Source organism: Marmota marmota, unplaced genomic scaffold (genome assembly GCF_001458135.2).
Source record: "Marmota marmota marmota unplaced genomic scaffold, marMar, whole genome shotgun sequence".
NCBI lineage: Eukaryota > Metazoa > Chordata > Mammalia > Rodentia > Sciuridae > Marmota > Marmota marmota.
The window spans coordinates 225,174-241,453 of NW_025999899.1; the positions used below are offsets into that span (position 1 = coordinate 225,174).

A 16,280-nucleotide genomic window follows, 5' to 3' on the forward strand; every position below is an offset into this window, starting at 1 on the left:
TTTGACAACTTCACTAATATCTTTGTGTGTGTGTGTGTGTGTACTAGGGTTTGAACCCAGGGACACTTTACCACTAAACTACATACACTCTCTTTCATCCTTTTTTGTTTTGTTTTGAGACAAGGTATCCCTAAATTGTCAAGGCTGACAGCAAACTTACAGTTCTTCTATCTCCACTTCTGAGTTGCTGGTATTACAGGCATACATTGCCAGGTCTGGCTATTAATATCAGATTTTTATCTCTACTTTGTTTCCATTCTTTTCTAAATACATCATTAGCTTTTTGTTTCTATTTTAAAACATAATATTCTGAGCACTGTGGTGCATGCCTGTAATTACACACACACACACACACACACACACACTTCAGTAAGAGACACAGTGGTATATGCATGTAATCCCAGCTACTCAGGAGGCTATACTTGAGACCATGAGTTCAAGGTCAACCTATGCAATATAGTGAGACTCCAACTCAAAAAACAAAACAAAATATGCATATACTTCCCTTTTTAGAGCAGTTTTAAGTTCAAAGGAAAAATTGCAGAAAGTACAGAGTTCCCACATATATTATGCCCTCACTCATGCACAACCTTCTCCATGATCAACATACTATACCACAGTGGAACATTTGTTACAATCAGTGGACCTATAATAACATCATTATCAGCCAAAATCCATAGTTTGCATTAGAGTTCATTCCTGGGAGTTGTACATTCTATGACTTGGACAAATATATGACGAATCCACCATTATATATATCATATAGAGTAATTTCAGTTCCCTAAAATAATCCTCTGTGTTCCGTCTATTCTTCCATCCCATCCCCCCATAATCCCTGGCAATACTCACCTTTTCACTTCCTCCATAGTTTTGTATCTTCTGAAAGATCATATAGTTAGAGCCATACAGTATGCAGCCTTTTCAGATTGGCTTCTTTCACTCAGTATTGAAGGTCCCTCCATGTCTTTTTATGGCTTTATGGTTCATTTCTTTTCTTCCCCCCAGTACTGGGAATTGAACCCAGGTCCTCACACATGCTAGGTAAGCACTCTACCACTTAGCTACATCCCCAACCCTCTACAGTAAGTTTTGAAGTCAGTTTGTTCTTCTTTTTCAGTCTTGTGTTGTTTATTCTAGGTCTTTTGCCTCTCCATAAACTAGAATCAGTTTGTCAGTACCCTCAAAAAACTTGTTGAGTTTTGATTGGGATTGTATTGAATACATAGATTAAGTTAAAAGAACTGTTATTTCAATAAGATTGAGCCCTCCTATCCATGAACCTGAAATATTTCTGTTTACTTAGATCTTCGATTTCTGCTGGGCACAGTGGCACACACCTGTTATCCCAGCAGCTCAGAAGACTGAGGCAGGAGGATTGCAAATTCAAAGCCAGCTTCAGCAACATAATGAGGCTCTAAACAATTTAATGAGACCCTGTCTCAAAATAAAAAAATAAAAAAGGACTGGGGATGTGGCTCAATGGTTAAGCACCCCTGGGTTCAATCCCTGGTACCAAAAGAAAAAAAGAAAAGTTCTTCGATTTCTTTCTTTGGAGTTCTGGAGGCTTCTTCTTATAGATACTATACATATTTTGTTAGATCAGATTTATATCTAATTACAGTCAAATACCACATAACAATGTTTCAGTCAATGATAGATAGCATCTATGATGGTGGTCCCATAAGATTTTATTGCCTAGTGATGTCACAGTCATTTTAGTTTGTGCAAAAAATACATCCTATGCTGTTCTTCTAATGACAAAATAATTTAGCAATGCATTTATTAGAACATAGCCCATGTTTAAGTGACATGTGATTGTATTTCACTGTCTAATGTGCTAGGAATGTACACACACACACACACAAAAAAAAAAAAACCACACACATACACATTTAGTTGGAGCCATGGTGGTATATGGCTATAGTCCCAGCTATTCAGGAGGCTGAGGCAGGAAGAACACTTGAGCCCAGGAGTTCCAGGCCAGTTTATGCAATGTATCAAGACCACATTTCAAAACAAAACAAAGCAAAAATATATACATACACTTAATTTTTTTTAACAGTAGAGCTAATGTAAATGGTATTGTGCCTCTTGAAGACCATTTCAAACAGCATCTTAACTCAAGAAGTACAAAATCAATAGGATGCATAATTCAGTTGCATTGATAAGAACACAAACAACTATGATCAAATTCTCACAAATGTAGGCAAAATATACAATGTTTACAAGACACAATCCATTGTATGATATATCCTCATGTCAGAGGTATTAAAATGTACAAAAATGCATGATATGGTTAACATTTAAGGAATCAATACTGGCACTGACTCAATCTGATGGCATCCTTGTAACCAAGTGTAGGTCCAAAATAACTAACACATTTCCCATTTTTTATTGTCAGTTTACATCCTATATGAAAGCAAATCTAATTGTGTCTTTCAACCTGCCACACAGTTTATGGATTGCCTCTGTACATTAGTTAGGATGTAACTTTGGCTGCTTATAACAGATACCCAAATTAACAACATCTCAAATAAGATAGGAGTTTATTTCTTGCTCACAAAACAGTAAAGAGGCAAGTGGACCACAGTTATAACAATGCTTGTGTTCCTCAAGGTCATTCAGGTATCCAGGTGTTCTTTCACCATCTCCAGAGGCTCCCTTCATCCACATGGTTCAAAAGGCTCAACTTCACACCTGTATTCTAGCCAAGAAGAAGGAAAATGTGAAGGCCTGCTTAATTCCTAGAGTGTAGCACCAAAGTCGAACACACCATTTCTACCCCTTCCTGTAGACCACAACTGTGGTCACAAAGCCCCAGTTAGCTGCATGGGAATCTGGCAAATATAATCTTTAGCCAAACAGTCATGTGCCTAGCTAAAAAGTCTATATCACTACATAAAAACAAAAGAATGGAGCTGGGTGTGGTGGCATGCACTTGTAGACCCAACTACTGGGAGGCTGGGGCAGGGGCATCCCTAGAGCTCAGGAGTTCAAGGTCAGACTGGGCAACACAGCCAGACCCCCATCTCGAAACAAAGAAACATAAGAATGGTGCTGACTCACCACCTCTGTCATATACTGGGGCAGGTATGTGGTCTACTCAGCTATGACCAGGGATATAGGATCATGAATTTTAGATAGATTCCCTGGGAAGACACATTTATTGTGCCTCCCCACTATCCATTCCATACTTCTTCCTTCCTAATAGTTCCCCTAATTTCCTATCTTAGTGGTGAAGAATTCCTCCTGCTGTAGAGTGGTCCCTGAGTGACTTATGTCAATTAGCATGTTGACTTCAGCATGTTACCTGTTCACAGTGCTGGGTCAGAGACAGGCACTGAATCTGAACCAAGCAAAGGAGAAGTTTTCTGGGCAACAGAAAAAACTCCCTTTGTCTTTAGAGAAAGCCAAGAAGAAATTCCCTGGCTGCTGGTGGTGTAATGTGATGACACTTTGAATTTCTGGATCAGACTGCAGTCATGTTAGATCTACCTTTAGATGTTTTGATTACCCAAACCAGTAAGTTCCCCTTTTGTTTCAGTGTGGGGTTGTTTGGTTTTTTGTTTGTTTTTAGGACTGAATTGAATCCCTCTGGGGCTTCTCACATGCTAGGAAAGCACTTTACCACCCAACCCAACAGAGAGATGGGTTTCCTGTTACGTGGTAGTTTCTTAAAATAGACTCAGGTCATGGCAGGCAAGAAATGATTGACATCTGGACACTCTTAATATCATTTTTTAGAATTGAGATTATATATTCTGTCTTTAAAAGAACTTTTTGAGGGAAACATATCCAAGTCTGCAACCAGATTTATATAAATGATTTAGACTTCCCCATTTGGGAGTTTTGATTTTACTTCATCTCCTGGTGAGTTAAAATAATTTCCCACAAAAGGAGAAGGAGATACAGTGATATTTCCAAATCCAGACATTCTCAGAAATGCAGTTCTGTTGTCCTTTACGCAAAGAGCCACATGATCATATGACGCTAGGCATAAATTTGGACATGTACATACTAATTGAGTCATGACTTTTTTGTTTTTGACATAGCTATAGATAACACTCCTTGGTCTTGTGACATTTGGCATTACAGAGAAATCTCTGGTCAGACCAACTTTTGTCTTTTTTTGTTGTTGTTTTTATTGTACTGAAGGTTGAAACTAGGGGTACTTTACTACTGAGTTATATCCCTAGCCCTTTTATTTATTTTAAAAATTTTATTTATTAACTTATTTTGTGGTACTGAAGATCAAACCCAGGGCCTCATGTATGCTTGGCAAGTGCTCTAACACTGAGCTATGTCCTCTGGTCCATTTTATTTTTTATATTGAGACAGGGTCTTGCTAAATTGTTGAGGCTGGCCTCAAATTTGTAAACCTCCTGCCTCAGCTTCCCAAGTAGCTGGACTACAAGTGTGCACCACCACACCTAGTTTAGTAGCACCTTTTCATCTTAGTCATTCTTTCTGGCTCTTACTGGAAGAATCCTAATGATGTCATTGAAAACCTTCCTGAAAATTTTCCAAATACCACAGTAAATATTTTTTCAGAGATCTGTCTCTTCCTTTCAGTCTTTGGGATGATGTGCTCTCCCCTTGTTTTGAAGAAAAACTTTCAGACCTCCTATAATGTCTTGAAACATTATTCACATTATTTCATCCATCCAGAGTTGCATAAAAATAATACAATGAGTACGTGTGGACCATCCTGCCAAACAAAATTAATTTTTTTTCTCTCATTACTTGTCCTCAAAAGAAGTACCAACTTGGGCTGGGGGATATGGCTCAGTGGTAGAGGGCTTGCCTAATATGTATGAGACCCTGACTTTAAGGACCCTTGTCCTACCATATTGCCAGGTATGGTGATGCACATCTGAAATCCCAGCAACTTGGGAAGGAGGCTGAGACAGGAGGATTGCAAGTTTGAGACCTCAGCAACTTAGTGAGGCTTTAAGCAACTTTAGAAGACCTTGATCTCAAAAAAAAATTTTTTTTAAGTTCTTGGGGGGGGGGGACAAAAAGCTCAGTGGTTAAGTGGTCCTACACTTCAATCATCAACTCAAAAAAAATACATAAAAAAGTACCTCTCTCAGACTCATTAGTGATCAACTTGTGTGTTGATTGCAAATAAGTTGCCTGCTCATGGCCCACTCTTAGTCCATCAGGTCCAAAGGCCGAATCCCCTTTTCAGGTCTATATTGGGAAAGCCCACTATTCAGGACAGGACAGTTGCTCTAGTAGTTCGACCTTAGTTCTGGTGACCCTGCTCTACCTTCAGCATCATCACTACCACCCGCTGCCCCAGACCCAGATTCTCCATCTCTGCCTCCCGGTCCTCAAGCTCCTTCCTCCCGCACTCTTCCTGAATGGCACCTCTCTACTCAATTCTCTTGCTGCACCTTCTGATCATTTGTGGTTTCTGTTGCCTCATGGCTTCTTCTCACTGCCTTCCTTCATACATTTTTCAGTTTGGGGGACTCCCTCTTCTCTGTCTCTCTCAGGTTGTCTCACAGACATATTTCCCATGAGTGAAGATCCATTTAGTTAGTTAGACCATAATAGGGTCTGCTTGAGGACAAGTAATGAGAGAAAAAATTAATTGCATTTGGCAGGATGGTCCACACGTACTCGTGATCATGCAGACAGGGTACCTCTGTTCAGCAGGGCTCTCACCTTCAGCAATCTCATAAGTCTCTGGCTACATGCTTGCCTGTCTGTGGATCAGCTATTAGTTTGTGATGCAGTCAGCTGTGGCCTGTATAATCAGGTTTGTGCTAGGCAGCTATTGCTGTATAAAGAAAACTCCCAGGTCTTAGTAGCATACAAATATAAGCATTTATTTCACTTACCTGTGCATGGATTGGTTGGAGGTGGGCTGATCTTGGCTGGGATCCAACCTGGACCTTTCCTTGAATCTTGCACTTTGTTTTTATCAGTGGGTTAACTCAGGTATGTTCTTCTCATGGCCATGATAGTGGCAAGTGGCAACACATAATACCTCTTCAGGCCTAGGCTCAAAACCAGTATCTTGTTGATTATGCCTACTCTACTTTCTGCCCATATGGTGGGAGGTATATTCTTCCTCTTTCTGAGTTGACAGTGGGCAGGGGAACAACTAAATTTTTTAGCAAAGGACATGGATACAGGGAAGTTGGAGGACTTGCAATGAACAGTTCCATTTTTACTATAGATCACATGATCATATGGCTCTAGGCATGGTGAAACATCTGTATAGAACCCCTCAAAGGAGGCTGTGGAATGAGAGTCTGAAGTTTCTCAGGGAGAGGCAAGTTAAAGGATACTGTTTGCAATATTTAAAAGTAACCACTGGGGCTGGGGATATAGCTCCGTAGTAGAGCACTTACCTAGCTGGGTTTAATCCTCAGCAACACACACACACACACACACATATACACATACACACACATACACATACACACACTCACAAGAGATAATAATAATAAATAAAAATAACTGCTATTCAGATTTTAAATAGGTCTTCTAAAACACAGGAGAAAGTAAAAACTTTAAAGAAATAGAACAGAAGATATCAGAAGCAGCATGGAAATATTTTAAAAGCATTAAACGAGCCAACATAAGCAAATCCAAATATCAGTTACCACAATAATTGCCTATGAGTCAGAGGCAACCTGTTGGGGAAAGTTCAAAGTATTTTCTTTTTTCAGGCGTCCTCTCATTCAAGAGGACAATTCTTCATAGCTTTTCCCCCCACCCAGCTTCTCTGTCTTACAAACAGCAAGGATTCCCCTTAGATTCTGGTGTACAGGTTAGCAGTAAGTTTCTCCACCATTCATGTCTCTCTAGTGGTTTGAGTGGGCCTTTGGGAGAAGCTATATCAAAAGTCCCCAACTGGCTCCCACTTTCCTTGTGGTACCGCTTTTTAATGCATGCCCTATGAAGTTCTGTGGTGCTTAATGCTATGCTCATTTTTTCCATGGGCACTACCATTTCCTACTTAGGTGTAGGCTAATTCTGTGGGGGCTGCACATTCCTATTTGTGTCTGAGACTAAGCTGGGTCTCGGTCCTAAGCTGAGAATCCCCATATGTCTACCACAGGCCTGAATGAATCCAAGGTTTGATGAATTAAATCTCTGTATCAAAAACTATTCTTTACATTGTAGCTGACATAAACACAACCCAAACCGGTTCATATCATCAAAAGGTTCCAAGGACTGCCAGGCACAGTGGCTCACGCCTATAATTCCAGTGGCTCAGGCATGAGGATGGTGAGTTCAAAGTCAGCCTTTGCAACTTAGCTAGGCTATAAGCAACTCGGGAAGATGCTATCTCTAAATAAAATACAAAAAAGGGGGGGCGGGCTGGGGTTGTGGCTCAGCGGTAGAGCGCTCGTTTTGCAAGTGTGAGACCCTGGGTTCTATCCTCAGCACCACATAAAAATAAATAAACAAAATAAAGATATTATGTTCATGTATAACTAAAAAAAAAAAAGGACTAGAGATGTGGTTCAGTGGTTGAGCACCCCTTAGTTCAATCCCCAGTACAAAAAGAAAAAAGGAAAAAAAATGGTTTCAAGGAGTGATCAGGCTTCAGACATGGCTGGTCTGCAGATTCAAATGAAGTAATTACACCTCACTCTACCTCTCAATTGTTCTCTCCTCTGGATTGATTTCCTGTGCAAACAGGCAGGCCCTTCCTCATGGTGAAAACAGGCCACCAGCAACCTTAGTGCCTCAAAAAAAACACAACAACAACAACAAAAAAAACAATTTCTTTGAACACCACCACAAATAAATTTAAAGATGGATTCTTCACAGAACTGGCTTGGATTGTACAGCAATCATTGAGTCAAACGTTGAGGCCAGAGGATGGAATGTTCTAATGTGATGGCAAAACCAGACCTGGTTGTGAAATGAGATTATGAAAACATTACGGTCAGAAACCAATGCCTGGGGAAAGGGTCAGTTCCTCTCCCCTCTCTCAGCATTTCTCCAGGAAGCCTAATTAACCAGGGGCCAAAACCTTTTGGATTGTAAATAATTGTCCTGGAAGTCCTACTACTTCCTCTTGAAATATAGCAGATACCTGTGAAAAGAGCCATTTCTTCTAATCTGTTTCTGTAACCATGCTTGATGTTAGAGACCCTGTACACGCCTTCAGCCACATAGATTAGGAATTTTTTGTTTTTTGTTTTTGTTTTAAGAGAGAGAGAGAGAGAGAGAGAGAGAGAGAATTTTTTTAATACTTATTTTTTAGTTTTTGGTGGACACAACATCTTTATTTTATTTTTATGTGGTGCTGAGGATCGAACCCAGTACCCCGTGCGTGCCAGGCGAGCACACTACCGCTTGAGCCACATCCCCAGCCCCAAGGAATGTTTTTTAAAAGAGGAAAAAAGTCCCAAAGATAGGAGGGGTCTAAAATGATGCCGAATAACCAGAATAATAATGTTGTTTAAAAAAAAAAAAAAACTGTGGATCAAAACAAAAACAAAAAACCTGTGGACCAGGGCTCAGAATTTGTTTTCCTCTGGGTGCACTGGCGTAAAAAAAAAAGTTTGGAGTTCTCCTTGACTCCCAGTGCTGCTTGCTGCTTCTCCATCAGTCTGTTTCCTGCAACACTAACAAATCAGGCCTCAATATCAAGTTCACCTGAGAAATAGGTAGTAGTCGCAAAAGGAGACGGGATCAAAAAACAAATGTAAAAAATATGAAATAAAAAGACAACTGAAGCCTATCATCTTTTTCATTTCTTTCTAGGAGGAACACTGACCGTGTGACAGATGGAAATGATGAGGCTACTGTACACCTTCTTGTGCTGCCTAGTTTACAAAATACCTCCCTTGTCCTAAGGAATCCTTACAGCCTGCTCAGGAGAAAAGTGGTATATCACTCTACCCTTTATAGAGATGAGGCAATTGTGACTTAAAGACATGAGATGGCTTGGTCAAGTCTTCAAACAGGTTAAGGAATCAAAGAAAGGACTATGGAGAGGTGTGCTCAGAAATAGAAGAAACTGATGCCAGGCAACTTCCAAAGGTGTGACTACTTCCCCCAACTGCTCCATCACTGCCTTCTCCCCGTCATCTCACCAGCTGCAGCCCCAAAGCCTCCACCACCTCGGGGCCTCTCTCCCTTATCATCCTAATCCTGCCAGTTTCTACCACACCTCTTCTCTGACCTTTGCTCACGCTCCAGCCTGTTTTCCTTTGGACCCAGGAACCTCCGGCTCACTTTCACTCACTGCCCGCCATGTGCACGGGGAAGTGTTCCCGCTGTGTGGGGCTCTCTCTAATATCTCTTTCCCTAGTCTGTATTGTGGCCAATGCTCTCCTATTGGTGCCTGATGGGAAGACCTGGAGCACTAACCAACTCAGCTTGCAAGTCTTGCTCATGGCCGGCTTCATCGGCGGGGGATTGATGGTGAGAATAAAGCATAAGCCAGTGGCCAGGGGCCTGGGCACCACTGTAAGGGGTTCTGAGTGGGAATCAAGGGGAGAGGAAAAAGGATGGTGCTTCAGAGGGGATGGCAAGTGCTTGGTGGGGACAAGGAATGTGCCCAGTCCTTCCCCTACACACTCAGCACTCTGTAGATAGCCCTAGAGGAGCCCCCAAAGACCTGAGCTAAATGCCTGAAGGGAATGGGAAGGCAGGGAGGGGAGACTCAAGTCTCTAAAGAGCTTCCCTTCTGGGTCAAACATGTCCCACCTGACCCTCCCAGCCTCTGCGGCTGAGCAGATGTTGGGGACCTCTCACTACAAGGGTAGAACAAGAAGGAGCAGCTAGTTGTGTGGGAGGTTATCAGGACAGGGTAATAATAGGTATGAGGGGTACAGCAAAAAGGTCTGGAGTCAGGCAGTGATGTCACCCATCAGTCACAATACCTATCAGCTCAGTGTTGCCCTTCCCTCCTCCACATCCACTCTCTCTCAGCCCACATTCTGGATGCCCACTCTGTGCTGGGTACTAAGGGTAAACTCAGAAGCAGGTCAGTAGGGCAGAGAAGTTGCCCCCAAGGCTTCCTGGAGATGAGGACCTGCAGGGAGAAGTGGAGGAAGAGGGGACACAGATTTCCTGGATCTACTCCTCTCTTTCCTCATTTAGAGGAAGTTTTAGATGGTCAACTAGTGTCATATTTTTGTGGGGTAAAGATGAGACATCTACCCAGCATAGGTTCCCTCTTTTCAGGACAGCTGACTGACAACTTTCTCTAGAAGGGGTCTCACCTCATCCCTTTTCCAGGTCACACCTCTATTAGCTAAGTGGGATACCTCTCCTTTACCTAGCAACTCCCTCTTACCTTCTGAGGTCTCTTCTACTCCCCATCTGTTGCATGGATTTATGGCTGATGGACTCTACTCCAGCTCTCTGACCTGAACTTTCTCTGAGATGTCACACTCCCCCAGGTCTACATACTTGCTCAGTGTCACATCATGTCCCTTCTCCACCTAAACTACCCCCCACTTTTCCACCCAGCCTAACTACTCTTCTTCAGGGGTGATCTCCAAGGATGTGCTTCCAATAGTCTCATTCACAGCTGCCCTGGGTTGTTGGAAGGAAGGAAGGAAGGAAGGGAGGGAGGGAGGGAGGGAGGGAGGAAAAGCAAGCTATCATAAAGAGTTCCTAGGGAAGAAGTTGGGGATTTCTGTGTTTTGCTTTTCTTTTTTGGGGGGGTGGGGGAGCATGCACTGGGAATAAGTTACTCCCAGGAAGTACCACATGATGCCACAGGGACACAGACAAGATCCCTACTCCCCTTGAAGCTTCTGTTCCTTTGTGGGTCAGATGGTATGAAGGAAGCAAGACCAGAAGCCCCATGAGAGCAAGGGCTGCCTGTTCTGTTGGTTGCTGTGTGCCTGGTGCCTAGACCAGTGCCTTCACCTAACAGGAACTGTGTTAATAGTCACTGAATGAAGGAAGTAGTCTGCAAGATGATTTCAGACAGGAGTGGGTGCCATCAAAAATAAAAATACATAGGGCTGGAGGTGTAGCTCAGAGGTAGAGCACTTACTTAGCATGTGTGAGTCACTGGGTTTGATCCCCAGCACTACTGCAAAGAAGAGAGAGCAAGACAGAGGGAGGGAGTCAGAGAGGGAGAGAAAATACACACATACACACACAGAGAGAGAAACAGAGAGGAGACCACAAGCTAACAGGCATGGAAGACATGCCTATAATACCACTTACTCAGAAGGAAGGTAATGCCAGGTGCAGTGACATATGCCTGTAATCCCAGATACTCAGGAGGCTGAGGCAGGAGGATCACAAGTTTGAGACCAACCTGGGCAATAAAAAAATTTAAAAAGGACTGGGATAAACCTCAGTGGAGAGTATCATTGGGTACAATTGCCAGTACCACAAGAAAAGAGAGAGAGAGAGAGAGAAGAAGAAGAAGAAGAAGAAGAAGAAGAAGAAGAAGAAGAAGAAGAAGAAGGAGAAGAAGAAGAAGAAATCATAAGTTTGAGTCCATCCTGGAAAAGGTATGAGGTATGTACCCCTCATACCTATTATTACCCTGCCCTGATATATATGGTAGAATATATATATATATATATATATATATATATATATATATATATATANNAAGGAAGGAAGGAAGGAAGGAAGGAAGGAAGGAAGGAAGGAAGGAAGGAAGGAAGGAAGGAAGGAAAAGCAAGTTACATTAAGAGCTCCTAGGGAAGAAGTTGGGGATTTTTGTTTTGGGTGATTTTTGCGGGGGGGGCGGTTATTTGTGGGGGACCCACAATCACTGGGGATTGAACTCAGGGGTTGTGAATGCTAAGTACATGCCCTACATCCCCAACCCCAGCTCAGTGAATTTTTACTAAGCGGACATATTCACATACCCAGCACCCAGATCAAAAAACTGTTAATTCACGCACCTATAGTCCCAGCTACCCAGGAGGCTAAAACAGGAGGATCTTGAGGCTGAGACTAGGAGTTCCAGGTCAACTTGGATAAAATGGCAAAACCCCATTTCATAAAACAAGTGAGTAAAAAAATACAGGTCATTATTACCAGAATCCTTCACATGCCTCTCACCAGGTACTACCCCCACCAACAAGGGTAACCATTATTCTGTCTTCTAACCCCAGAAACTACTTTGACCTCTTCAGTAATATATTTGAAATGAAATCATACACTATGTGTTCTTTTGTGTCTGGCTTCTTTAGCATAATATTTGTGAGAGCCATCTATGTTACTTTGTGTAGCTCTAGTTTTTAATTTCTTATGCATTCTGTCATGTGAACATACTTCAATTTAAATTACACTCTACTGTTGGTGGACATTTGGACAGTTCCCAGTTTGGGTTTTTTGCAAATAATGTTGCTATCATCTGTCCTGTAAGTGCCTTAGGTGAACATATGTGTTTATTTCCATTGTTACTCTTAGAAGTAACACTGCTGACTCTTAAGGTTTGCAAATAGCCAGTGCTAACACTGGCAAATAGTTTGCTGGAGTTTTTGTATCAATTCATTCCTATCAGCACAGTGTGAGAGTTCTAGTTGCTCCACACCCCACTGGATTGAAGTAGATCCCTCTGGCATTAGTGTGGAGAATGGACAGCGGGAGCTTAGCCATAGATGCAGAAAGATGACTAATGTCATGGAGGGATGATAGTATCTTGAAATAGGCCAGTGGCCATGGTAATAGAGAAAAGTGAGCAGATTTGAGCTATAAATAGTGTTGCCTCCTGAATTTATGATGACAGTTCTCTTTTTATGAAGACAATTAGACGGCAGAGAACAAGAGAGGGAAGTTTAGACCACCAAAGGAAGCGAATACTTTAACCAAAAGTAATATTCTCAAACAGGTGGGTCATTTGAAATGGGTAAATCTGGGTTGGGGCTGTAACTCAGTGGTAGAGCACTTGCCTAGCATGACAATGCCCTGGATTCGATTTCCAGAAAACACACACACACACACACACACACACACATTAGTAAAACCAGAGACAATTCTAGGTATCTTTGGATCCTGGAAACTCCCAGTAATTGATATCACCAGAGAGGGTAAGAAATGGGGGTTAGCACTGGCCCTGGATCTGCCAGGACATAGGAGGAGGGTGCTGGTGAGAAATTTGGTTCTACTCATCATTGCAAATAATCAATGCATTGGTGCTTCTCTGTGGTTGCTGTGAATGATAAAACAGAACTAAAATTCTCAGCCCCTTCCCTGCAAAAGAACAAAACGCTGCCTTGTATGGTGTATGCCAGACAAAACCAACAGGAAGGAAGGATCAAAACAGCCGATGAATTCCAGGGATGGGAGATGAACAAAGTACCTGACCTGGGCTATGAAGACAATGACAAGGCTAAAGGCAGAGTGAGGAGCCTCAAAGGACTTGCTGGGATTCAGTATTGATAGGATCCTCTGTGAAGGACTTGAGCAGAAAGAAAACCAACTGAAGAAGTCCCTGCTCCTGGCGATCAAACCCAGGAGCCCTTTCCCACTGAGCTACAACTCCAGCCCTTTATTTTCTATTTTGAGATAGGGTCTCCATAAGTTGCCATGGCTGGCCTTGAACTTGCACCCACCTGCCTCAGCCTCCTGACCTACTGGTTTACAAGTGTGCACCACCCCACCCTGGCAAAATCAAGTTTAATCTGGTGGTGCATGAAAGATGAAGTGTGCAACAGCATGGGGCAAGAGCTATGGGAATTTAGTAGGGAGGCCGAGAACATCTTCCTCATGGAACCTGATTAGGAACTGAATGGGGGAGAAGGACAAAGGACTGATAGATTCAGGAGCCATTGAAGGAAAACTCAAGAAGACTTGAGGTCTGGCTGGATGCAGAAGGATTAAAGTTTTCCATCATAGGTGACCTGATGGATGATATTTTTCAATCATGAGGATGAGGAAATCAAAGGAAGATTTATTTGGAAAATACTTTGAGGTCACCTGTGAGACTGAATCTGAGCTAAAACCAAGACATTTGAGTGAACTCAGACAGTTGGGTTTGTATCTCCAGGCATGTGGAGGTGACTATTGGCAGAGGGAGTAGCTGATTCCCTGGGAGGGGATGGACTTTGTGAGAAAAGTCACAGGAAGGAAAAAGATCAGGGGCTGGATCTTAGGAAATCCCACAACCCACATCACAGCATTTGTGAACACACTCTACCATATCCTAGCTCACCAGACCCTCCAACACTACTACCTCTTCCCACTACTGAAGGCATTTATAGCTAAGGAGCATTTACTCTAAAGCAGTCTTGACACCAGGCCCACCAGTTATCTCATTCAATCCTAAGCACAACACTGTGAGTGAGGTAGGTTTACAAATTCATTTTACATTGGACAAAATTGAGATCCAAAGAAACTAATCAGTTCACGAGTGTGAGATAATGTGTGCCTGGCCCTCAACCCAGGGCCTCCTGATTCCCATTAAGAAAGGCAACTACTATGTGCCAAGATTTATGGGAACTGTTTAATATTGAACCCAACCCTCAAGGAAGCTACAATATGGACAGAGTAAGATAGGCATATAAATAAGGTTTTGTTAAGATAGGCACGCTCCAGGACAGGTAGAGATAAGATCTTCCTATAGTCCAAAGGGTTGAGGACACCATAGGCAGCTTCCATAGGAGGTGAAGATCTTGAGGATCTGGGCTGGGGTGGAGGTTTCACACTATCACACTGATCCTTGTCCCACAGGTGCTGTGTCCAGGAATCGCTGCGGTTCGGGCAGGGGGCAAGGGCTGTTGTGGAACAGGCTGCTGCGGAAATCGCTGCAGGGTGAGATCTAAATTAAAAAGAGAATTGGGCCATGTGTGGTGGTGCACATCTGTAATCCCAGTGACTCTGGAGAATGAGGCAGGAGGATCTCAAGTTTGAGGACAGCCTCAGCAATTTAGCTGGATTCTGTCTCTTCAATAAGAAATAAGAAGGGCTGGGGATGTAGCTCAGTGGTAGAGTACTCCTGATTTCAATCCCCAGTACCCCTTCTCCTTGCAAGAAAAATGAAGGATTTAGGATTAGTTCTCTCTCACAGGGCCACAGCATCCTCTGTAGAATTCCTCACCCTCATGAATTTCTGCTAGCCCTTAGTTTTGCCTAACTCCAAGTCCTGGGTTTTTAGGAAAATGTATTTTCAAGCATTCTTTTATAGGACTGCATCCCCAGCTCTGGGAATCTCTTTTTAACCTGGCTCCAGAGGAATTTGGCCATGGGAGAGGGGTGACAGAGCTAGGCACGGTGGGGCCACGAGTGCGGACGGGGCGGCCCTATTCAGCCCACCTTCCACACCCGGTCCAGATGCTGCGTTCTATCTTCTCCTCGGCCATTGGAATGCTTGGTGCCATCTACTGCCTTGGCGTTTCAGGAGCCGGCCTCCAAACTGGACCCAAATGCTTAGTGGATGACAAGTGGGACTACCATTTCCAAGAAACCGGGTAAGGCTTAGCTTGTGTTCGTGACCCCCAGTCTCTGCATTTCGCCTTTCCCATGCCCTCCCCAGGTGGGCAGGGAAACCTGGGTGCCACCGAGCTTCTGATTTCCCTCCACATGGGTCTAATTAACCCTTTGCAAATCCCAATGGGCGCGTGTACGGGGATGGGGGTGGGGGAGGGGGAAGGAGGGGGCGCCACGTTATCTTCTTTACTCGCTTGACCCCACCTGTCCACAGAGGCGCTTACTTGTTCAACCGTACTCAATGGTATTTGTGCGAGGAGCCACCCAACGTGGTTCTCTGGAATTTGTCGCTTTTCTCGTTGCTGGTGGTTGTCTCGTGTCTGGAGATCGTGCTGTGTGGCATACAGCTGGTGAACGCTACTGTTGGTGTCATTTGTGGCGATTGCAGGAAAAAGGTGAGACAGCGTGAGGTGGAGTTGTGGAGGGTCCGGCTTGCTCTTGGCTACGTCCTCACTCACTTTCTCTTTTCCGCAGAGCTCAGCTCACTGAGACTCCACTGATCGCCTGGTTGTACTTACATGCTCCTGGACCCCTGCCTGGCCCCCACAGTCCCTGGCTTGCCTAGAATAAATGGTTTTGAGTCCAACCCCAATCCTCCCTGCTCAGATAATGCCCTAAGCAAGCAGGAGTGTGTGAGAGTCTCCGAGGATGGTGTTCTCCTGACCCTGTTTGCAGCCCCACCCCCCACCCACACACAAACCTGTTATTTTTTTTTTTTTTCACAGTTACTGAGCTATTAAGTTGTGCAGGAAATACAGTGGTAAAGGAGACGGATGATTTCTGTGCTCTCAAAAAACTTGACATTCCAGGGGTGGAAAATGAAATTTTTAAAAGAAAAGGATTATTTCCATTGCATGGTTACTACATTTTATTTGCTAATTTTATTATTG

General features: G+C 43.3%; 1 protein-coding gene and 1 long non-coding RNA gene across 2 annotated transcripts; one reads left to right on the forward strand and one right to left on the reverse strand.

Annotated features, from left to right (window-relative positions):
• Positions 1–1,667: 1,667 nt before the first annotated feature.
• LOC125615136 lies at positions 1,668–6,094 on the reverse strand. Its single transcript, XR_007345683.1, has 2 exons — positions 5,850–6,094; positions 1,668–2,704 (listed from the first exon to the last, which is right to left on the reverse strand). It is a non-coding gene; the product is annotated as an uncharacterized LOC125615136 (long non-coding RNA).
• A 3,137-nt stretch (positions 6,095–9,231) lies between these two features.
• Positions 9,232–15,879, forward strand: LOC107159315 (transmembrane 4 L6 family member 5). Its single transcript, XM_015505875.1, has 5 exons — positions 9,232–9,402; positions 14,635–14,715; positions 15,235–15,371; positions 15,605–15,785; positions 15,865–15,879. Exons 1-5 carry the CDS (start codon positions 9,232–9,234, stop codon positions 15,877–15,879), a joined length of 585 nt encoding a protein of 194 aa, XP_015361361.1.
• The last annotated feature ends 401 nt before the right edge of the window (positions 15,880–16,280 follow it).